Source organism: Lampris incognitus, chromosome 17, assembly GCF_029633865.1.
Source record: "Lampris incognitus isolate fLamInc1 chromosome 17, fLamInc1.hap2, whole genome shotgun sequence".
In the NCBI taxonomy this organism is placed as follows: Eukaryota; Metazoa; Chordata; class Actinopteri; order Lampriformes; family Lampridae; genus Lampris; species Lampris incognitus.
This window is the reverse complement of record NC_079227.1, coordinates 14435462-14460168: the sequence shown is the minus strand read 5'-3', so window position 1 is coordinate 14460168 and position 24707 is coordinate 14435462. Positions and strand designations below refer to the sequence as shown.

Sequence of the window (24707 nt, the reverse complement as noted above, 5' to 3'; positions counted from 1 at the left end):
CGGATGATCCGCTGTGGCGACCCCTAATGGCAGCAGCCGAAAGTAGTGGTAGTAGATGCACACATACACATAGGCTACTAAGACCCAATGTGCACAGAAATTAGTCAGCAACTCAATTCTGAATTTGGAAGGAAAAAAAAGTCACTATTACTTTTACAGATTTTTTTTAACTAAAAGGTTAGATAAGACACTGCGACATTTAAAACTGATTTATCAAGCCGAGGCCATGACATTTTACATTTCCCTTCACATTTTTTTCCTCTTCAGGACGCATTTAGCAGAGGAATGACCGGTGAACAGATTTTTAAAGAGACCAAACTTTAAAATGTCAGTTCCTCCAACTATTACATAAAATGTCATAATATCATCACTTTTAACAGATTGGGAAAAAAATAGGATAAGCCAGAATGGAGGATGATTCCTCCTCAGGATTTTATTTGGGGGGGGGGGGCTTTTTTGTAAACTGCAATAAAGATATTTAAAAAATATTTAAACCATATTCATGTCGGTAATGTTATACCAAACATGCATGGCCATATAGACAGCATGTTTACATTCATAACCTGTTTTATACATGTTGGAGACAACAACTGTCACTGGTTTGCAATTTTAAAAAAAGAAAAAAGAAGGCTAAATCACAATTACAAAATCAGATTTTCATGGGGTTTAAGACAAAAATGATGAATCTCTACCATTACTTTCCTTCAAATGAAAACAGCCTTGCAAAAGGATAACAGTTTTAATGGGTACTCTTCTACATCAGATGGCCCAGAGCAATAGAGAATATAGGCCAAATAAGGGGGTTGGATTCAAAACTAAAATCACTGTTTATTTATATTTCACTGTTTATTTATATTAAATAGAATGTGTTGAATGGCAAACTGAGTGTGTCAGAGCAGCGGCTAAAACTAGGAATAGAGACAGGCTACTAACCTAAATATCAACAGGGTTGGTCTCAGGGCCAGTACATTACTTCTACATTATCTTTACTGTACATCTGCCTCAGTAGTCACTGTACAGTACAGCTACATGGAGATAAAATAGGAGAGAGAGAGAGAGAGAGAGAGGGAGGGGGGGTATAGCATGTGACAATGATGCAGTCATTGCACTTAATGCCCTCAAACACACGCTTGACCTCTCTGCTCCTGCCGACGGCAAGCGTAGCAAAGACGAGTATGTGGAAATGCAAAAGGAGGTCAACATTATTCAAGTATTCACAAATGCAATGGAAGGGAAAGAGAGAGCGTGTATGTGTTTTCCTCGCTCCTTTCCATCCATGTGTGCGGCACAGAGAGCCAGCAGTCAAGACAAAGACATGAGATGGAACCTGACAGAAGCTGACACCGACAGTGTGGGCGTACTCAGTCACACGCTGCCCTGTGGATGTTGGACAGAGGAGGGTCATGAGTACAGATGCACACACATCAGAGGCAGACAGGGGTCAAAGAGTGAGCATTGTCCCCATGCTCTCCTGCTGCCATCCCACTATTCTCTCTCTCTCTCTCTCTCTCTCTCTCTCTCTCTCTCTCTCTCTCTCTCTCTCTCTCTCTCTCTCTCTCTCTCTCTCTCTCTCTCTATCCATCTTTCAGTCAAAGGAAAGGCTTATATTGCATGGGTGTAGCTAGGGGGATTGGGGGGGGGGGGTCGAATGGGTTGTTTGACCTATGCCAAAACAACAAACTTGACCCTCTGCCTTTTTCTTGCATAAACACTCAGACATCACAGATCTTTCAAACGAAGAGAAAATAACAAATTCAGACGGCGTCGGTGCTTGTTTGTGACTTCGCCTACTCTTTAAGTTTAGCAGTTGGAGCGAATCCCTATCATAATATGTAGGGATAATATCTTGTTCCCCTACTGCATGCCAGAAACAAGCGTATAGCCAAAGTTAAAAACAATACACCCCCTCCCCTCTCTTTAAAACAAAAGGTCAAAAAAACTCAAAAATGTATTCAATGAAACCATGTTTTTAAGCCTGAAATATCAATTATCCATCAATCCTTCCTCTAAATTACAAGTTTTAGTAAAGTATTATGTATCTGTAGCCATAGTAGGTCAAAGGCAGGCTTGCATAAGGTACTATACTGTGCACAGAATAAAATGGTCTACTTGTTGTATGTCGTATACTGTCGTATGTTGTTGTATATTGTACTGATTGTAAAGCTACCTTGTGAATTTGGGCTATACTTGGCTTGGCTTGACTTGTATTATGCACTGCTGTGTGCTGGGTGGTGGTGGTACAGTTAAAGGAAAAATACGTAAACCTGTGGTAAAATGACAGAAGATATTTATATAAATTAACAAATCATGCTCACAATTCATTTGATTCAGGTGTAGCGAGCATTGGCAAAACTATTGACTGTCGCTCATTGCCGCACTTAAATAAAACCGACTCGTCGTTAACTTCATTAGCTGCAGTTGTAATCCTGCTATGCTTACCTCACTTGGTCCCAAGCCCAATGCAGCACTTACAGATGGTTTTTCACCCTTTTGATGGTAGTTAACTTATAAAATCAATCAACCAATCAGTCGAGTTGCATTTTATATAGCGATTTTCTAGCTGCAACAGCCACTCAAAGCGCTCTACATTTCTGGTCAAATCTGAATTTCAGACACCTGTTACAAGCCGTTTCCTGTACACTCGCTACCTATTTTACCTAAATGAGGCATAGGGTTTAGTTACTCTTCAAGGATGGAGTTGACGTGCCAGTACACTTATTGTATGGGTACAGGGGACAGATGGGGTGGAGTTTGGGGAGTCGGAGTGGAACATCACATTGACAGATACAGACAGACAGACTGGCGGACAGTACGTGTATACTTACAGGATGTACTGCTGGCTGCACGGTGGGGAAGGTGCGGTGTCTGGGTCCGTGTTAAACCGCAAACTGTGGCTGAGGCTGGAGCAGCGTGGGGAGGGCAGAGGGCTATGGCCACCGGCTAGCAGGTGAAGGAGAGCACTACCACCTCCTCCTTCTCCTCCTCCCCCTTCTTTTTCTCCTCCCCTCCTTTCGTCTCCTCCGCAAACTCTTCCGCCTTTCTCTCCTTCTTTGTGACCTCCGGGGCTACTCCTCTGCGGGGAGTAGGGTGGGTGTTGAGGGCTGGCTGGGGGGCCTCCGTCGGCTGTCAGGGGCTGGTTCTGAGCTGGCTGGTGTTGGTTTGGCTGGAGCTGGGTTAGGGGCTGGTGTTTGGGTGACTGGCTCTTGGGGGACTGTGGGGGCCTAGTTAAACCGGTCAAAAGTTCTGTGAAGACAGGAAAAAAATACACAAAGAGGAATGAGACACTTGAGACATACCACCCTGGATTTATATTATTCATATATACTATATATATATAGGTATTGATCTAGCTATAGATCAATACATAGACTAAGTAATTCATTCATTCTCTCATTCATACTGAGCTAACTCCTCTGCACGCCACCAAGGCAAAGCAGTGTAATCCGGACGTCTCAGCTCTTCTACATGGAGAAAAACTGACCGTTTTCACTCACAGTCCTTTCGTCTGGTTAAGAAAATAGCAAAATCAGACGGTGATGATGTTTTTGTGTGACTCGTTCTTTTTTCTTTCTTTTTTTGTGTGGATTTCCCTCCCCTTCTTCTACCCAATTGTACCCGGCCAATTACCCCACTCTTCCGAGCCGTCCCGGTCGCTGCTCCACCCCCTCCGCTGATCCGGGGAGGGCTGCAGACTACCACATGTCTCCTCCCATACATGTGGAGTCGCCAGCCGCTTCCTTTCACCTGACAGTGAGGAGTTTCGCCAGGGGGACGTAGCACGTGGGAGGCTCACGCTATTCCCCCCAGTTCCCCCTGCCCCCTGAACAGGTACCCCGACCGACCAGAGGAGGCGCTAGTGCAGCGGCCAGGACACATACCCACATCCGGCTTCCCGCCCGCAGACACGGACACTTGTGTCTGTAGGGATGCCCGACCAAGCCGGAGGTAAAAGGGGGTTCGAACCAGCGATCCCTGTGTTGGTAGGCAACGGAATAGACCGCTATGCCACCCGGATGCCTTTTGTGTGACTCATTCGTAAGTTTTGCAGTTTCACTGAGTCCCCCTAGTTCCCCTATCACACATCAGAAACAGTCATTTATATTTGACTTTCAATACACTTCAGGCCTCCTCTCACTCCGCTTTTTAATGACCAGATGCAGGAGCCACACACACACACACACACACACACACACACACACACACACACACACACACACACACACACACACACACACACACACACACACTTAATTGACAAAAAAGCAAACACAAAATCAGGGATGGAGATGAACTTGTGTTTGCAGCAGTGTGAAAGCTTTCAAAGCCTACTGGAGTTTCCCAGATGTGGAAACGCAGCAAACTGCTTTTCAAAACTGTCTGACCTTCATCCCATCCAAAATTGTAAGTAAACACAATCATCATTTACGCATGGTCTAGGCTGGAAGAAGGGGCCCTCCAGGATAATGAAAGGGATCGAGTCAAGTGTTCCAGTCATTTAGATGGCATTTTGGTGTGTGTGTGTGTGTGTGTGTGTGTGTGTGTGTGTGTGTATAGTTAACAACACAGAATGATCTTCACCACAGAGATTTGCCGAGGGAAATCATCACCTGATCCAAGGAGATTTGAGGACCTCAGATGAGGAGTCATTTGGCCATGACATAGAAACTACTTGAATTTCTCCATGAAAAGCAGTCCCCCACCTTGGAGTTTAGGATGGAGCAGAGACCACATCCCAAACGGTGGAGGACAGCAATATACGCCATGGCTGGGTCTAGTTTCAAAGAAGTCATTGGTCCGTATGAGGTTGGAAAGAGGTGACAAGAGCATTTGTAAAGACTTGAGTCTCCTACCACTCCACCTCCACAATGCCAGGCAGAAACGCAGGGAATCAGAAATGTTGCTCCACGTTAGATTTTGAGACACTTCATTAATCCCCGTGAGGAAATTACGCTCTGCATTTAACCCACCCTAGCTGTGTAGCTAGGGGCAGTGGGCAGCCGCCGTGCAGCGCCCGGGGACCAACTCCAGTTGGTCTCACCATGTGCCTCGGTCAGGGGCACAGACAGGAGTACTCACCCTAACATGCATGTCTTTTTGACGGTGGGAGGAAACCGGAGCACCCGGAGAAACCCCACCGCAGACACGGGGAGAACATGCAAACTCCACACAGAGGACGACCCGGGATGACCCTCAAGTTGCACAACCCGGGACCTTCTTGCCATGAGGCAACAGCGCCAACCACTGGGCCACCGTGCCGCCGTTAGGGGTGTGCATCCTGCTATGGTTACTGCCATGTACTGCTCAGGTAGGAGTCAAAGAGCCCTAGAGACACCTAATGCTCTGCAGCTACAGCGGATATGGAAAGTCTACACACCCCTGTTAAAATGGCAGCTTTTTGTGACGTAGAATAAATAAATAAATAAATAAAACGAGATAAATCTGCAGGAAAAAATGGCCTCTGTAGGGACTCCTGAACAAGCCGGAGGTAACACGGGGATTTGAACCGGCAATCCCCGTGTTAGGCAGCGGGATAGGCCACCACGCTACCCGGATGCTCCTTCCTGTTGTTGTTTTGGTCAGAGTTGGTAAACCTTGTTCACTTCATTACTTGCAAATGAGAAAACCAGCCAGCGCCACTTCACCTCCAGCTCTTTTTGAGGCGTTTAGCTTGTCTCCACTTCTTGGACAAATACACAACGTTGACCGGATGGGGAGACGTCACGTCTCCTATGGTTGCAGTCCTCCACAGAACACGCCATTACAGGCTGCAACTTTAATATCTGAATTAGACATCCGTATGGGCTTTCTATCACGCCATTGGAAATGATGGGTATTTCCATCCCACGTGTTGACCTTAAAAATGAAATACGCAGCACAAAGATGGGAGCCTCAAAGCCTCCCGTCCTCCTTACATGTGACGGTCTCACAAGCTCGCCTCAGACCCATGACCTGTCTATGACCTGTCTATGACCGGTCTATGACAAGTGTAGAGAGGGTTATACTTTCCATCTCTTCCCCTCAGAAAGCTGCACTAGTGTTTCATAGCAATGGCACATTCTCATCCAGAACAGCACAACGAGCCATCTGTAAGGAATGTGTTAGTTCATGGCACAGCTACAACTGACTCTTTTTAGCAACTCCCAGGCCAAGCACCATACGATAAAGAATGGCTTTATTGTTGTATAAAATATTGCATTTAGTCAGAAAAACATGTGCTTTTCATTTGTGGAAAATATTTCTCACACACACACACACACAGACACACACACACACACCACTTTCCACCATGAAAAGCATCACTTAGCAACACCCTTTATTTTTTCTATTTCAGTGAACACAGCTCACCACCATTTTTCATTACAGTATCTTTTATTGAGAAAAAATTAATAACAAAAAAATCCAACACCATGTTGTACTACCATACTTTATAATAATGAACAGAAAAAAATAACAACAGAGCTATCATTTACAAAGAACTTTCTGGAACAAAGGAAACAAAGACCTGAACACAAAACAAAGAGTTCCCATGATTCTCATGAATCATGTATAATTCCTCCGACTCATTGTGATACACAACTCTCTCTGCCGGGTTTCTTCATTTTTCTCTGGTAGCCCGAAAAACACAGGTGTTAACGAACCTGGTCAACATCTCTTCCATCCACGAAGAAATGTGCACACCCCACACCGTATCTGTAAAGAGAAATGATCAAAAATAAATGCATTTCTGCCATTTTCTGCATCCTTTGGCTGACAAATGTTCCTTTGGGTTAGATAGTTTTGCATGCAATAGTATGCATTTTAACATGTGCAATAGTATGCATTTTAGCATGTATAGTACACATTAAACAATATCTTCCAGATTTTCATAAAATAAAAGCTAGGCTGCAAAAAAAAGGCATGTGTTCAAGCAGCTCAATACTTGTCTCAACTGGTTTAGTTTCCAGGACACATGATATAGACTATCGTTCTTTCCCTAAAAACATTGCTTTTTTTGTCCTTATTTTTAACAATGGAGCCATTATTTGCCGAGGTAAATATGAATTTGTACTCCAAAGAATCAATAGCTAGGGTTAAAATTACTTGGTTAATGACGCTGAATTAGAGCTTGTTAGCAATAATGGAAGAAATTACGTTCCTGTCGTCGGCCTTTAGTGACAATATGAAACTGGAACAAAACTAAAACTACATGAGGTTGTGAGTGTAATCTAACTTTTAATGCTACAATATCAAATGCACAAAAGGTACTAGCCTACAGTTGCCCATGCATAATTCTGGTCAAGGTCAAATGCAAGAGGACAGACAGACAGGGGAAACATCAACAAATCTTAACTTTTACCAGCAGGTGTTACACATTTCCTTACCGGCACGTTGAATATTTCCATGATCCTCTTCCATCAATTACTTCTGTCAACTTTTTTGATTTTTTTTCCCCGCCAAGTTTCATTGAGAGTGCTGGAGCTGAGGGCAGTTGGACGGGTCATCAGGTTCAAGATCGTGGCCACAGTCGTCAGAGCTGCCACTGCCCGGCCAGTGCTCTTTGTTTGAGGAGGTGGCACTTTCGGTTTCCACATGAGACCTAATAAAACAGGACAGACGTTTCTTTCAACGACCATAAATGAGACATCTCATGGTGAAACTGCAGATCAGGAGAGGACGGTGCAGACTCACCCGTCGTTACTCATCTCGTTGCTCTCCTGTGCACCAATGACTTTTTCTTCCTCACGGCTTGCATGTGTGCTACACATAAAGAGCACAGCATGGTTAATTTTAATCAGCAAAGAACATGCATTTATTAACCCTTCCAGCCCCAGGCTGTTTTAAGGGTAATTTTACAACCTTTACTTTTAAGCTTTTATTGTGGTCATTATAAGGCCTAGCCATATATGCTGTATCTTCTTATTCTTCTTTTTTTCCCTACTTTTTTTCTCCCCCAATTGTAGCCAGCCAATTATCCCAATTACCCCACTCTTCCGAGCCGTCCCAGTCACTGCTCCACCCCCTCTGCTGATCCGGGGAGGGCTGCAGACTACTACATGCCTCCTCCGATACATGTGGAGTCACCAGCCGCTTCCTTTCACCCGACAGTGAGGAGTTTCACCAGGGGGACGTAGCGCATGGGAGGATCACGCTATCCCCCCCCCAGTCCCCCCCCCCCAAACAGGCACCCCGACCAACCAGAGGAGGCGCTAGTGCAGCGACTAGGACACATACCCACATCCGGCTTCCCACCCGCAGACACGGCCAATTGTGTCTGTAGGGACGCCCGACCAAGCCGCAGGTAACACGGGGATTCGAGCTGGCGAGCCCCGTGTTGGTAGACAACAGAATAGACTGCTACGCTGCCTGGATGCCCGTGCTGTATCTTTTTTTTTTCCCAGAACAGTCTAGGCTATCCAGAGTTTCCATCATTTGATATGACAATACTTGCAGATTTTTTATATTGGCCTTGATATCAAGGGGAAAATACTGCATCTATGAAACTGTTATATTTTTACATGCATCTCACCATAAGATGCTGGCAGTAGAAATAGCTTTTCATAATTATGTAGGGGAGATTGTTTGGAATCTGGCAATATCAGAACCATGATGGTGGGATACTCTATGACTTAGCAATTTAAAGAAAAAAAATGCGCTTAGTGCCTCATGGAAATAAGCGTTTTATTCACTTAAGTCTTCTCACTGAATATTGGATGAAGAATGTGCTTTATTTGAAACAAACTATTTATATACATCCTACATAACTCAAAATAATTAATCTAAGAGCAATGCTGTAACTGTAGGAGCATGCAAATAAAATAAAAAATAAAATAAAGAACAAGGAACTCTATACAGGTCAAAATAAAGTTATTTTCCTGCTCTAAGGTTGATGCCAGCAGAGAATGGCCAGTTCCCAAACGTTCTCTTGAGACAACGCCACATAGTGGCACATCACGCCTTGTGCACTGCCAAGCGGCGTCCTTTCTTTTTCCATCTTTTTTCCATTGCCAGCATCTTTTGCAACCAACTGGGATGTGGGGAAGTTTATAGCCCACCGGGCCAATGCCAGCACCCGTTTCCAGACGCACGTCACAAGGTGTGACATCGGGACCTGTCCTCTTGGCTGACAACGCTCTCCATACACAAAGTATACACGTACAGCAAGTGGGATGACAACTAGCATCACCGGAAAGGCTAAGTTCCACCGTTTATTTTGATATGGGGTACGTTGTGAAGCAATAGGGACTTCGTGACTTAGTCAACCGAGCAGCAGGAGTGTGAAAATGGGTGAAGAAATTAGTAAAGATATTACTTTGCACAAGTTGGATCTATGTTCATAACATGATTACTTCAGTATGTACAAATATGACTAGCATCATTGTTCCGCTCTTTCTTGTGATTACGTATTCCACATCTATGCAGTGACGAGCTCATGAGTAACTCACACAAGGGTAATGGGTGTGGGGATGGACACAGAACTGTACAGATTGTAACTATGATTAAATCTGATGTATATCAAAATGATTTCTCTCGCCGATACAGCCTCGCCATTTTATTTGATATGCGCTTCACCTCGCTGTGATGAATACTTCGTGAGCAATTCAACCAAGAGGAAGGGATGCGAATTTGGACGCCAATTAAATCTGTTTGGATCTAAAGGTTAAAAGCAATTAACTACATTTACAAACCTGCCCTTACCACTAGAACGACCGGGAGTTCACTCGTACCTAAAACGACCATGGGTCACCGAAATGACCGGCGGTTTTTAGACTTCAAATTCTGTCGAGATAAACACCCAGCTGAGATATTAATGCACTGCACATGTTACTATGTCTGTTAGAAAAGACTGCCCAAAAGTAAACACCTCTTGGCAAAAGATTTATATAGAATTAGTGACTGTATTAGGGACAAAAATGACTTTTAATTGGGATAAACTCCTCTTTGGTGTATTACATGCAACACCCACAAACATTAATACAAGTTACTTATTTGGAATATTGAGTGATTAGCACAGCTGCTAGAAAAGCACACAAGAAATGGCTTAAGCCAGACACCCCACCTGTAGAGGACTGGTATGATATCATTTATGAAACTTTTGTGATGGAAGAATCGCCTTCTCCATGAGGCTTCAGGAAACTAAAGGAAATGTGAGAGAAGTGAAAATTGTATATTGCCCCAAAATGTCCTTCTTTTGTTTAAATTTGTTTAAGTATGGCTTTTGTACTTTCCTTTTATCTCAAATGGAAAAAAAACACCCCATGTTCTATTTTTGTGTTCTATAATAATAAAAAAAAAAATTAAGAAACGACTGACATCAAAATTAACATTTTAACAACTTTAATACCATTTTTCCAAACAATTTCAAACACAAACAGACATGACTGAATTTGAATATTCCATTCCATTATCCAAACCGCTTATCCTGCTCTCAGGGTCGCGGGGATGCTGGAGCCTATTCCAGGAGTCATTGGGCGGCAGGCGGGGAGACACCCTGGACAGACCGCCAGGCCATCACAGGGCCCGCCCACACACACACACACACACCTAGGGGAAATTTCATACAGCCGATTCACTTGACCTACATGTCTTTGGACTGTAGGAGAACACCGGAGCCCCTGCAGGAAACCCACGCAGACACAAGGAGAACATGCAAACTCCACACAGAGGACGACCCGGAATGAATTTGAATATTGAAAGTGAAAATGTGACAATAAAACAATGAAAAAAGAAGGCAAACACACATAGCTTACTCAATTTCCCCTGGGGGATGAATAAAGTATTCTGATTGCTCAAAGAAAAATAAGGCCTATAAAAAGTGAAATGTAAAAAAAGAACTGAAAATAATCACTCAAAAAGTTACCAACAACGCCAATCCCACCACATACATGCGCTGCGACACTCATTAGGAAGCTCCTCCACTACCACAATTAGGGGTCACAGGCAACGCAAATCACGTCTCTCCTCCGCTCACATCTACCACACACGGGTTTGTGGCATTTAGAGCAGATTTCAAATGTTTTGTTCTTCTTGCAGCCTCTCCGAACCTGGCACTGCCTCCGTCTCGGTGTCTGCTGTGGTGTTGTGATCATCCGCTGCTGACTGGGACCTGGTGCCAACTTCCCCTTCATAAACTCCGCTCTCAATTCCTCCGCCAGTAGAAGCAGGAAGTTCCTCTGGCTTATATTGGCATCGGTGCACTCCTTGTAAATGATGTAGGCATTGATCCCAGCCAGGTCCAAGATATTATACAACACCGCCACCGGCCATCTGCGCGTACCACTTTTCACCGAGTACATGTACTTGCTGTGTACATTTGCAGCCAGCCAGAATTTGATCTCAAATTTATCTGGCTTATTGCCCATGTACTGCTGGAATTTACACCGGGCCTTGGTGGATAACAGCCGCTTATCTATTGTGATGTCGGCACCAGGCTTGTAGCAGGCTATGCAGTTCTCTACAAACCTGTTCCAGGTGCTCGACATCAGGGTGAACTTGTCATCCTGCTGATATACACACTGGGTTTCCTTTTCATCAAATCGCAGGAACCGCATGATCTCCTTGAAGCGGCTCCTGGACATGGTTTCCCTGAAAAACGGGATGCCCCATTTTTCAGACCACAGCTTGGCCGACTCCATGCCTGTAGACAGTGCGCCCCGGATGAAAAGCATGGCAAGAAAAGCTTTTAGTTCAGCCACTGTCAGGTCCCATGAGCCATCACCAAGCTGCCGACATGCCTCAGCTACAGTGCACGCCACGATGTGAGCCAGCATGTCACTGTCAACTAGACACACGAAGGACGCTAACGCTCCATCAATGTTGTGCCTGGCGTGCGCCGTGAGGCCGGGAACTTCGGTGATCACATCTTGGGTCTTCCTTTTCCCAGGATGATCAGTTGGCAGGAGGACCTTCCACACTGTCTCATCTTTCCCCTTTTCGACACCCTGGTCAGGAAGACCAGCTCCATCAGCTGTGGGCAGGACATCTGTGTCCGTAGTCTTCAGTGGAAGCACAGACCTCTTTTTCATCGGTGGAGACTCACATTCACCCTCAGATGAGGACGACCCGTTTTTATCCACCCAGGAATGGTCGCCTTCACTCTCAACCTCCGACAGCTCGCCTGCATCGGAATCGCCGCTGTCCAACGCCTGTAAATACTGCAACGCCTCGGTGGTAGTCATGGTGCATCTGAAACTGCGGCTGTACCCAGACATGTTGGAAATAATCAAAAATTAAGTTTAGACTATTACTCTGCACTGGAGAATGCTAGTGTGTTTCTAGGACAGAGCAATGAACGCCGCGAAGGAAATGACGCGATCAACACACGTCATAAATAGTGGACAAACGGACATGACACGCACCGTGACGCGCAAATTATGTGCGGTAATTTTGACCGGTCATGGTCGTTTTAGGTAGATCTTATCATAACTTTTTTTGTGCTATTGATCTAACACTAATTTTCATGCAAATATAGACAATTTTAGGAGCATTCAGGGAGCAGCAGGTCTGTATCTTTTTTCCCCACAGTATCAAACTTTGAAAATCCAAAACGGTCAAAATGACCGCCTTGGTCTTTCTAGTTAACATGTCCTGCTTCACTGGCAATAGGAGTGTCTGTAGTGTTTTCAGTCATTCACTTTCTCCTGGTAGAGGCTGTTTTCTGATGAAAATAAACAGCTCCACAGTAACCGGCAACAAACGTTTACTAGTCAAAGATGTTGTAAAGAGAGAAATAAAGCTAACGTGTTTTTTTAAAGAATCTTACCTGTTTAAAAACGATGTACCACCATTGCTTGAGTGCGTCTGTGTCGATGCTTTTAGGTGAGCCAACTTGGATGGTGAAGTAACTGGACCTTGTTCATAACTTGGGGAAAAAAATAAGCAAAGAGTTACTGAATTTGTCTGAGAGGAAGTGATACACTGAGTATTTTTGGTGCAACATTGATATGCAACACATGGGTCAATATCATAGTCTAGCTGGCGCTTCTAGGCAAGACACGCCCCGCGTGGCAGTCAGGCGCTAGGTTTGGTCAGGCGCCCATGCGCGCGCGAGTGTTCCTTTTGACAGCCCTGCCACAGCAGAATCACCGCAATGCCCGGCAGTGTCCACCGGGTTATTTCAGCTAGCTAACTAGTTAATGTCAGTCCGAACGTTATACAACGTTCAACTAAAGAATAAATCCGGTCACTCACGTTAGGTTATTGAGAGCTAGCTAGCTAACCTAACGTTAGTTTGCTTGCTAGTGCTAGCTAAGGTAACGTTACTTTTCACTACGGAGATCATGATAAAAACCATCAAATTTGTACGGCAACAACTATCTACAAATGTACTTAGAAAACGTATGCAACAATTGTAGCGAATTCGGGGGGGGGGGCAGCCGCGAAACGCCGCAGCTAGGGCGCGAACCCGCGACCCGTTAGCCAAGGGCTAGCGAGTCTATTTATCCGTGCACGTCACACTAACCCCCTCCTTCGGGAAGCGCGTCAGCGTATCAGCTCCCTCACGCCTCTGGGCGCACGCGTGTCCGATGGCCTCACGGTCTCACCATCCCACTTCTGACACCTACTACTACTACTACTTTCGGCTGCTCCCGTTAGGGGTCGCCACAGCGCATCATCCGTTTCCATTTCTTCCTGTCTTCTGCGTCTTCCTCTGTCACACCAGCCACCTGCATGTCTTCCCTCACCACATCCATAAACCTCCTCTTTGGCCTCCCTCTTCTCCTCTTCCCTGGCAGCTCCATATTCAGCAATCCCACTTCTGACACCAATGTAGCGAATTTAGGGGGGGGGGGCAGCCCGGGAATCGCCGCAACTGGACGCGAACCCGTGTCTTCCGCACCACGGGCGACTACGGTAACCAGTCGACTAAAGGGTCCGACCCCGTTAGCCAAGGGCTAGCGAGTCTATTTAGCCATGCACGTTACGATATATTACAATGAGAAGTGTTATATGTCGTCATTGGTGAGGGAACAATAAATTAGAGAGGTAGCTTAGGTTAGTGCGGTAACTGTGGTTGCTTACCGCGCAGTACAGCGTATGGGGGGGGGGGGTCAAAATCACTAACATGAACGTCTGACCAATCCTAGCGCTTGAATGCTACGCGGGGGCGTGTCTTGCCTAGAAGTGCCGTGGGCTTCATAATAACGCGTGTCTAAACACTGCGGTCGAACAGGTTTCATATTTCTGGTGCCCTGTGTGTCTTCTCCAAACCAGAAATTCATTGCACATTAAAATGTCTCCAGCATACACGTTCTTCAGAGGGCGCAACATTTGGCACTACGGGCTAGAGGCGTACAGTTGTTTTGTAGCCAAAGTCTAGCTAACCAAAATTAGCTTATGCTCATATGCATCGCTCTTACCTCTCTAGGAGAAAAAGGGCCAACTCCGTATCCGTTCTCAGCCCTATGGCCCGTCTCAGATTCCTCCATCTCCGATGGGCAAAGCCGATATTTACCCTTGTTTTGGATCTTTGCTCATCCTTACTCGGCTCTAAGACTGGGTTCTCTTCCGCCATGTTAACAAGTGGGTTGTCTTCTTTTACTCAGTCGTCTTTTTCTTCCTGCAGCTCTTCTTCGTGATTTTTTTTTATGTCGGTTTGCAAACTCTCTGTTGCATTACCGCCATCAACTGAATATATATATATATATGGCTTGGGAAACTACAATAACGAACTCGTTTCTAAAAAAAAACAAACTAACAAAAAAGTTCTTAAAGCTAAATTAAAATCTTGTATCATTCTAATAGAACATAAAAACTGAAATAAAAAACTTAAAGCTCACATCCTCTAATGACTTTCCCAAGAAATCTTTTAAGGCCATTTATTTACTGCTCAGTGAGACCCTAAAATCTGTCTCTCTCTTCTCTGTATTTTCAACTATCTGTCAGTATATTCCTCTGTTTCTGTTAAGAGGTTCCTTCATAATTAACAATGTATTATTTTAATCAAGTATGACCCATTCTCATCCTTTGATTCCTACTTATTTTTCAAGCATTATATAAATGTCAACCCTTTACTTCTTTATTCCACTCACTTTGTCATTTCATTATGTTTTGCCTCGTCATTAGACACTTGACTTTTGCCTTACAAAAATCAATATCTATGTTAAGCTGATTTCTTTCGACTGCATCTTTAAGACATTTGTCCTCTGCCTCATTTGGGCATGGTGCATACATACATACATTATACAGGGGTAAGATGGGCTTCATGGTGAAGGTGCTATTTTACACCAATAATGCAACTGCAGAAGTTGCAATGCAATTACAAATAGTTTGACTTGCAGTCAGATAAAATTATGAGAAGAAATTACTGCTGGTTTTCAAAACTTCGAAAGTGGCAGGTAAAGATGGCAAATTATTAGCAAATGCCATTACCAAACAGGCTACAGAGGGAGAGTAAATGAAAGTAATGGTGATGGAGAGAGAAAGAACGGAGAGTTACATTTAAAGAAAAGGAAAGAGAATGGATAGTGGATTGAGGGACAGTGCAAAAAAAGAGAAGGTGCATGGAAAAAGTGAAAGGCTTTTATTCAAAGGGCAGACCAAAAGGCAAATCTAGGTCATAAGGCAACCTTTTACTTTTCGTATGGTCAAATCAAATAAAAGTTAGAAAATATGAATCGCTAACCTTTTAATTCCTCAAAAAGAATTACCAAAAGTCAGTTTTAGGAAGTCCAGTGGTTTGACTTTCTCGTAATCGAGTGATAAAGCATGTGATTCTCACAGATAGTCTGCATGTGTTTGTCAGCCAAAGGGTGCACAGGTAAATACTCTTTGAGCAAGACACTAAAATCTTAGCTCATCACTTGAAATGAAAGCAACAGCTAAGTGCCTTATCGAAGACAATTGCAGAGGTGTAAAAACCAGGTCCAGAAAGTAAAAGTCCAAACCATGTATTTGCTCCACTCATGCACTACACCAGCAGATTCTAATCCACACCACTCCTCAACTAGGTAGGGGAAACTAGCCAATGAAATCAGCTGGTTTAGTAACATGGTTGGAGCAAATACACGGTTTGGACATTTACTTTCTAGACCTAGTTTTTACAACTCTGGAATTGTAGTTTCCTGCAGGAATGGGCAACCTGATCCAGAAAGGGGCCGGTGTGGGTGCAGGTCTTTGTTCCAACCAAGCAGTTACACACCTGATTCTATTAGTCAGCCAAGCCAACCAATAGTCTTTGCTAAGGGCCTTGATTTGTAGACACAGGTGTGTAACTGCTTGGTTGGAACAAGACTGCTGGTTGACAAATAGAATCAGGTGTGTAACTGCTTGGTTGGAGCAAAGATCTGCACCCACACCGGCCCTTTCAGGATCATGTTGCCCCTCCCTGCATGGTACATCAGTACCAGTCATAACAATCATGGTTAAAAATTACCAATGAAAAAAGTGGATCAAAGTCATAGTAATAACCATAAAGCTAGTTTGGAATAGCTCTGTTTCCCCACACGATCCCTCTCTCGCTCCCTCTACTCGCTTTTCTCTCTCTCTCTCTCTCTCTCTCTCTCTCTCTCTCTCTCTCTCTCTCTCTCTCTCTCTCTCTCTCTCTCTCTCTCTCTCTCTCTCTCTCTCTCTCTCGCCCCCTCTCACCCCTCTTCTGCCTGTCTGACTCATCGGCTTTACTAGGTGTGGTTGCAGCAGCCCTAAACCCACACACCCACCCACACACACACACACACACACAGATGCAACTGGGCAATATCTGGGAGGAAGGGCAAGTTTGTGGTGCAATACTGAATTAAATCAACTGAATACAACAGGCCCACACAGACAGCCCATCCCATAACCGAGAGGTCACATGTTCAAACCCTACAAAAACCCACATGTCTCTGAGCACAAAACTCAACTTTTACTTATCTGTCATCTGTTATGTCAAATGGAACCAAACTTGGACCCACATGAACAAGAAACAGGAAGTTCAGAGATGAAGGCAATGGGAAGGATAGAGAAGTGGAATGGTGTGTCAAACAGGACTGGAAGTTGAGATTTTGAGCCTTCAACATTCCCTTCATTTGTCATTTCAGTGACACGACGGAAATGGAAGTGAGAGAAGTGAAAGACAAACGGAGATGAGAGAGCATGAACAGAAATGATAAAAGTGGAATAACAGAGGCAGAGATGGGGAGAAGGAGGTAAAGTGAAAAAGAGGTGAAGAGGAAGATCAGTAGATCAGGTAGAGAGAGTGAGAACATGAGAAAAATAGAGAGAGAGCGAGAGAGAGGGAGAGGCAGAAAAATACAGGTAGAAAGACAGATAGGGAGAGGCAGTGAGGTGGTTCAACACTGAGCAATCAGTCAGCATATCTCACGTGCCTGCCTGCATGTGCTTTTGTGAGAAAGCCATGTGTATATGTATGTGTGTATGTGTAAGTGTGTGTGTGTATGTGTGAGTGTGTGTGCACTATAAATAGCAGCTGGCATGGGCTGCTGAAGCAGCACACGGTGGCATGCCATGCACAACAAACTTGCACTAAACAAGTACACACCCACACACACACACACACCCACACACACACACACACACACACATAGCTTCCATGCAGAAACATACAGACACACACAGCGACACTGGTGGCATGCCATGTGAAGCAAACACACTCCACAGAGGCAAAGGCTGCTGTTCCCCGCCTCAGCCTTTCGAAATACCAAAATGACACCTAATACATTGGCTTCATTTTCTAATAATAAGTGATTACAATCATTTTAAAATATTTTGCCCATCAGAGCTACAATTCTCAGGATACAGATGCAAACAAATGTCCTTTTTGATGCTATCTATAGCTGTCATATTTAAGACCATAGTTACTCTAATCTAGTCAGGGAGGTGGTACTCTACATCCCTGCAGTGCTCTCTTTTGGGCAGAAAAGAGAAACCCAAATTCAGATTTTGAAATCAACGTGTACATGGAAAATATTTTGGCAAATCAACAGACCCCATTTGTCATTCTGCTCCATTATTTCTGTACGTTAAATGCTATCATTCGTCAAACTCTGTTCTTGTCAATCATGTGGACTCAAGGCGAACTTGTTATGTGATGTTTTGGCCTAAAAACACTGTGCTAGTTTGCCTGCAAAATCTTGCACTTATATAGCTTTATATATTTATGTTCACAACATTTATAGCATATTAGACCACGCATAAACATGCAAAAGGAGAGAAAGAGGGGATGACATGAAACAAATATCAGATTTAACCCCTGAATGGATTGCCACTTATTACATAGTTGTAAGTACTATGTAGCCTTTGCATGGGAGATTGCTTTATCCACACATTCAACATGCTCTGTACTGCTTTTTCTCGTAAGCAAAAAGAGCATTTGTGTGCATGTGCAGCTCACCGTGTAGCTGCGGCCCCATGAAAGCCGTGAAGCCTTGTGTTAGCATGCTCCCGGCATGCGGGCTGCAGGAAACAGGCTAGCGTGACAGCTGTAGGTGCCATTAAGAGAACGTGAGATACATCGAACAGAGGGGTACGGGGAGCGAGTCGGTGTGCAGAAAGAGAGAAAATGAACAAAACAAAAGGCAGACAGGGGTAATAAAAGAAGGGAGGGTGAGGGGATGGACAGAGAGAGAGAGAGAGAGAGAGAGAGAGAGAGAGAGAGAGAGAGAGAGAGAGAGAGAGAGAGAGAGAGAGAGAGAGAGAGAGAGAGAGAGAGAGAGAGAGAGAGAGAGAGAGAGAGAGAGAGAGAGAATTCATGTGCCATGTGTAAGACTGGCCAGAGAGAATGAGAGGACAGCATTGGACCTGGTATGGACGATAGACAGAGTGCAGTCGAGGAGTGAAAAGAGAGAGGGATAGAAAGAGAAGGGGACCCATAGAGAGAGGTTCGGAGAAATCTGAAATCTGAGTGATGGAGAATGGGGGGATAATGGTGAAGGGGTGAGGGGGAAGCGTGGACACAGAAGGAGTTAAAAGGAGGAAGAGGGCAAAATACCCTTCAGAGATAAAAAGGAAAAAGGTGAGGAGGAGAAATAACAGAGTTGGGTGACTATTAAAGATTGATGTATAGATGAGTTTTAGGATTTACCGAGTATCTTATTCATGTATTTCCAAAACAATGTCATGTAGGATAAAATAATTGTCATAATGCAGTTATAGGACTGGGGGGAAAAAAAAGAAAAAGAAATGCATCCCAAAAACTGAGGTAGAGTGAATTATCGGCAGGGCAATTATGACCAAAAAAAACAAAAAAAAAAAAACAAACAGAGGGTAGAAAAGGAGAAGGTGGATAGTGATGGATAAGATGATGAGATAAATGAGATGAAGTCGAGAGGAAACGAAAACGACGCAAGAGGAACATGAGCGCTTAAAAGACAGAAGCAAGAGAAAGAGAGCGAGAGGAGAGAGAGAGAGAAGTAGACAAAAAGGCAGAACCAAAGTACAACAAAATATCCCACTACCTGGTAGGCATGTAGTCGTGACAGAGAGAGCGGGAGATTGAAGACGTAGAGAGATGGAAGGAAATAGAAAGCCGTTTCACAAAATTGATGCAGGCGGGAGAGATGGGAGCAAAAAAGACAGGAAGATTTTGGGAATGAAGAGATGTGGAGCAAAGACAGGGCAGAACATGGAAGTCCCGGTACCTGGTGGGCTGTTTTCGTCTGCCGGATAGCTGTGACAGAGAGCCAGCGTCCTCGCCTCCTTTCCTCCGTGGATTCCTGGGACACCGGGGCTTCCCTGCTCCTTACTCTCCGAGGGAGGAGGGCTCTCCTCTGGGGAGGGACCCAGCGATGGCCCCCCATCCACCTCCAGGGCCTGGAGCTTCAGCAGTGAACTTTGCAGGCAAAAGCAGAACATGTTAAGCCAGAGAGGACTTGAAAGGAGAGGCGGGAGGTGATCGTGAGCAGGCCGTGAAGGGCAGCTCTCAGGTTGAGGGGACGGTTGTGTCGGAGGGCTCCTACAGCAGGGTTCAGTCTTCTGTTCTTCTGAAACACCCCAGGAGAAAGAGTAGTCCAGCTGTTAGTCTTGGCCCAAGTGCTTAAGATGGATAGAGAGAGGCAAGGGAGCTGACCCTAGTTGATAGGAAACCCAAAGAAGAGGTGTCTCTGTGTCAATAAACTGAATCACACCCGGGTAAACTGACAATTACTGGGACCAAATGGAGTCCAGTGGTCACCAATCCAGCTATTAGCCTAGTGCAGCCCAAAGACAAAATCCATCAACTCCCTCTCTCCGCCTGTGAGAAGGGAGCATCGTGCCAGAGATCAGTCGGATCCGCTCCAGACCAAGTTAAACTCAAACAGAGATTAATGCTTCCGCATGTGAATCCAATGATTCTGTCTTTTCCTTTCCACACTCGCTTCTTTCTGTCTTTCTTTTCTCGGTTCCAGTGATGAGCTGGCTCCAAATTTAGAAAAAGATCAACGGAAAGTAGAAATCCCACTGCATGGCATCAACCGCCGAAACACAGATCTCTAAATATTTGCCTCTCAGCCTCTGCGTTCAAGTCAGTCGCACCCCAGGGATCAGCCAGCTCCGGTGTGGCTCAGTTCAGCAGATACAGAGGGATGGAGAGAGAGAGAGAACGGTATCATCCGTGGTTTTGACGCACGCTGAATGATATATATACATCTGTCCTTCCTGCTCACCTCTTCCTCCTCCTCTCTCTGCACGTTAGTCGCACGACCACTGATGATGCAGATGCTGCGTAAGTCTCCTCCCTTTTGTTCCCCGTCTCTCTCGCTCTCACTCCATCTCTCCCTCCCTCCCTCTCTCTCTCTCTCTCTCTCTCTCCCCCTCTCGGTCATGAATAATCCAAAGAGGAGATGAGTGAGGGGATGGAGGATGAGAGAGGAGGAGGGAAGAGGGGGTGTTTGGCGTCACACGAGTCGCTCACCGACTCCCTCCGTCTGACTCCTCTGATAGGAGGAGAGGTGGGTGTGGGGAGTATGGAGGAGAAGGAGAAAGGCAGAGAGAAAGAGAGAGAGGTGAGGGTATTGGATGGATGGAGGAGAGGAGAGAAAAGGCTGAAATAGAGATGAGGGCATTTGGATAGGGGAAGATGGAGAAAGTGAAAGTGAGCGAGAGAGAGAGAGAGAGAGAGAGAGAGAGAGAGAGAGAGAGAGAGAGAGAGAGAGAGAGAGAGAGAGAGAGAGAGAGAGAGAGAGAGAGAGAGAGAGAGAGAGAGAGAGAGAGAGAGAGAGAGAGATGCGTGGGGAGGATGGGGGGGCTTTTCTGTCTTTCTGATCATGAGCATAAAGGCTTTTCCCGCATCGGTGGGGGATGGGTGCCATTTTGCCTGCTGACATCACCAAGAATTGTGCGTGCATGTGTGTGTGTGTGTGTGTGTGTGTGTCTGACACAGCACCTGTGTCCATACGTGCTGTTTGTTTGTGTGTGTGTGTGTGTGCGTGTTTGTGTGTGTGGGTAAGCGCCTGAGTGGTAGTGTGTGAGTAAATGCAGCAGGGTGTGGGCTGATGTTTGAGCTCCATTCATAAAAAAGGAGACCATAGTAAGCAAGGGAGGGAGGGAGGGAGTGAAGGAGTGGGGAGCAAGGAGCTAAAGCAAGAGGGAGAAGAAGAGAGGGATACTGTTTTCCTTACAGTGTGTGGGGGGGGGTGGTACATAGTGATACACATTTCTGAGAAATTAGCTGGCACCGTTCCCTTGCCAAGGATGAACTACAACGATCCTGCTCATCGTGTGAGTGAAAATGTACATTTCAGTCACTCAATCTGGCTCACTGCTTTCCCCAGTGGCTGCTTTGCTTTCCCCAGTGGCTGCTTTGCTTTCCCCAGTGGCTGCTTTCAACCCTCTCCATCCCATAAGAGATTAGCACACAGGTATTTGAAGTCTTTTGTCATCCCCGTTCCCAAGCCCCCGTGCTGCTCCTCTTATTGTCCATTATGTCCCCCATTTATTTTACAACTCGTGCGATGGAAACAGAAAAAGCTCAATTTTTAGGAAGCGATACATACCCTTTAAGGGCATGTCAGGAGCTACAAGTACCCTGGACACGCCATGTTGCCTCTTTGTCCCCCTGTTTTGTGATATTCTACACTTTAACCCGCCAGCCCTGTCCACAGGTACTTACAGCAAATGGGAAAGCTGAGTCGAGTTCCAAGATGGGCGCCAGTGCTCCCCTCTGGCACTGTGAAAAAGCTGACATACATGAATATAGTGTTAATATAGCTATCAATATCTTATGTCAAATTATTAGGGCCTATTACAAAAAACTAACAAACAAAACAAAAAACAGTCTTTATCAGTTAACAAGTCCAAGTCCTCATCTCCAACTTCCGAGTCCGAATGCAGTCAATCCTTGAGACCAAGTCCAAGTCTGAGTCATCAGTGATCAAGTCCAAGTCGAGTCATGAGTCCTGAAAATCAGGACTCAAGTCGGACTCGAGTCCAAGTCCTGGACTTGAGTACTACAACAGTGGTTTGTGTGTGTGTGTGTGTGTGTGTGTGTGTGTGTGTGTGTGTGTGTGTGTGTGTGTGTGTGTGTGTGTGTGTGACTTCTCCTGGATGCCACCTTGCATGGTGGAGAAGCTTGCGTGTACCAATGATCCCAAGAGCTATGCCGTCCTGAGCTTGGCTCCTGGTAGGGTCACCCAAGGTGGACAGGTCAAGGGGGGAGGTTCCAGGTGAAGCGCGAGCCAACAAAGACCTCAACGGCAGAACTGGTGGAAGATGTCTCCAAGTCACAACGGCAGTGAAGGTGGATGAAGGCTGCAACAGAGGGTGGTCCCCAATCATCTTGGTTCTCCATGCCATTGGACTCTGGCCACCCCCTGCCAAGGACCGTTTGGTGGCTGCAGGCGCATCAGCCTCTCCACACAGGAAGCTGTCACACCTGCGTCCTCCCCTTATGCGGCTCCTGGATTGGCCTCTACACCCACCTGAGGGCCCAGAGGGGCCCAGAGGGAGGACGGTCATACTTGACCCCGAGTGACCGCTGACAATGATGATGGTGATGGTGATGGTGTGTGTGTGTGTGTGTGTGTGTGTGTGTGTGTGTGTGTGTGTGTGTGTGTGTGTGTGTGTGTGTGTGTGTGTGTGTGTGCTTCAGTACCCGGACAGTAAGGGCCCTGAGAGGCTGCGTTGTTATTCGTCCTTCACAGCCAGCATCTCCACCCTGCAGAGCATCAGCAGCCTGGGTGTGAAGTCATTAGGAGGGTAAGGTAAGCGCGGCCTTTGTCGGATGTGTTCAGCTGACTCAAATGTGCCCGACAGCCTACGTGAGAGCCGTTCAACTGTTAATGTGGTCATTCATTCTTTATTTGTCATTACATTTACTCGTTCATTGGAGTTTCTTTCGTTCATTTAAGCTTATTCAGCTTGTAAGCATATTCATTCACTCACTTCTCACTATTCACTCACTCCCATCATATATTCTCTTATCTGTTCATTTTTTCATTCATTCAATCTCATTTGTTTTTCATTGACCTGTTGGTTTATCCGTCTATTCTTTTTTCCAGGTCAGCCATCCCAGATGTGTCATTTGAGGCCTGAAATCAAGTTTTTATATCAAATGTAGATTAATGTCCTTTCATTTGCACATCTAGCACCATCATAGACTCTGCCCAGGAACCCCAGCTCATATCCCAAGACGCACTTTAGATGTGGTGTGCATGTGCATACACAAGTCTGACCAGACAGAACATGGGCGCCCCTTTCTCTGGGTGAATCATCTTCCTCCCCACCGCAGCTCTCCCTCCATCCCCCTCTCCATCCTTCCCTCCTCGTCTCTCCTCATCATCATCATCCTGACGCAGGTCGACGCAGGCGGCCACATCACACAAAAAGGCCACTAGCCCAGCACACACACAGTGTGTGTGTGTGTGTGTGTGTGTGTGTGTGTGTGTGTGTTGTCGTACAGCGTAGTATTGTCTTGCAGTTTAGATGGCTGCAATGTGATATTAGGTGACGAATGTGGTGCAGGAGGACTGTCTTTCCCCTGAGGACTATGTCCTCCTCTGCAACACAACACAATAGCGAGAAAGAGAGAATTAAACGGAGGAATAGAGAAAGGGAAATGGAGGAAGAGATGGATACAGTCCAAATAGATGGTCAGCTGACTGAAAAGGAATGGAGGAAGAAAGAAATATATCTGAAGAAGATACGAAAAATCAGAAAAATATATGGAGGCTGCAGAGGAAAATTGGCGATTACTTCTCATTTCTCTTCCTTGTCTCCTGTATACTACAACAACAAACCAAGAATCGTCGGACCTCACTACAGCACAGTTGTTATCATTTACATTAGTTCACATTATCATTATTTACTTGGCTGGCCCACTGTTATTTGATTTCATCCAGAGTCTAGTAAGTCGAGGAGGAAAGAGGACTGTGATGAAACATCCCTCCGCCTCCCTTCGGAAAGCGAACGCTGGGAAACCTCATTTCAGCCGGTGTAACGGATGCAGCCATGAACCGCGTATGATATATATACGCAATAAAATGTTATTGATGGATCCCCTGACCTAGTTCTGCACTGCCCTACAAATGTCTGCTGGGAGTTACGGAGGAATCGGAGGACGAGAAGGGGGTAAAACACAGTGACGGGAACGAAGGCATGGTGGTGAATCCAAATTGGCTTCAGCTGTCTCAGACTCCATCACGGAATATGTTGTACGCCCGGACCTTTTCCCCAAATAAGCTTCTATATCAACCCGCTGCGGCACAAAGCCTGGAACGAGAGTTGTCTCTGCTCATTTATTCAGCTCGTTAAAGTGCAGGGTTGGGATGGGTTTAAGCACACCGTATACTGGTTTTAACGAGATTCAATATAAT

General features: G+C 45.4%; 1 protein-coding gene across 1 annotated transcript in view; it reads right to left on the bottom strand.

Annotated features, from left to right (window-relative positions):
* Positions 1–19770, bottom strand: part of fam13c (family with sequence similarity 13 member C) — a 29848-nt gene extending 10078 nt beyond the window's left edge. Inside the window, exons 1-3 of the mRNA XM_056297430.1 lie at positions 19557–19770; positions 3058–3243; positions 2826–3000 (exon numbers count right to left, since the gene is read on the bottom strand). Coding sequence (XP_056153405.1) covers positions 2826–3000; positions 3058–3243; positions 19557–19770 — 575 coding nt within the window. The remainder of the gene's footprint in view (positions 1–2825; positions 3001–3057; positions 3244–19556) is intronic.
* Positions 19771–24707: the final 4937 nt, after the last annotated feature.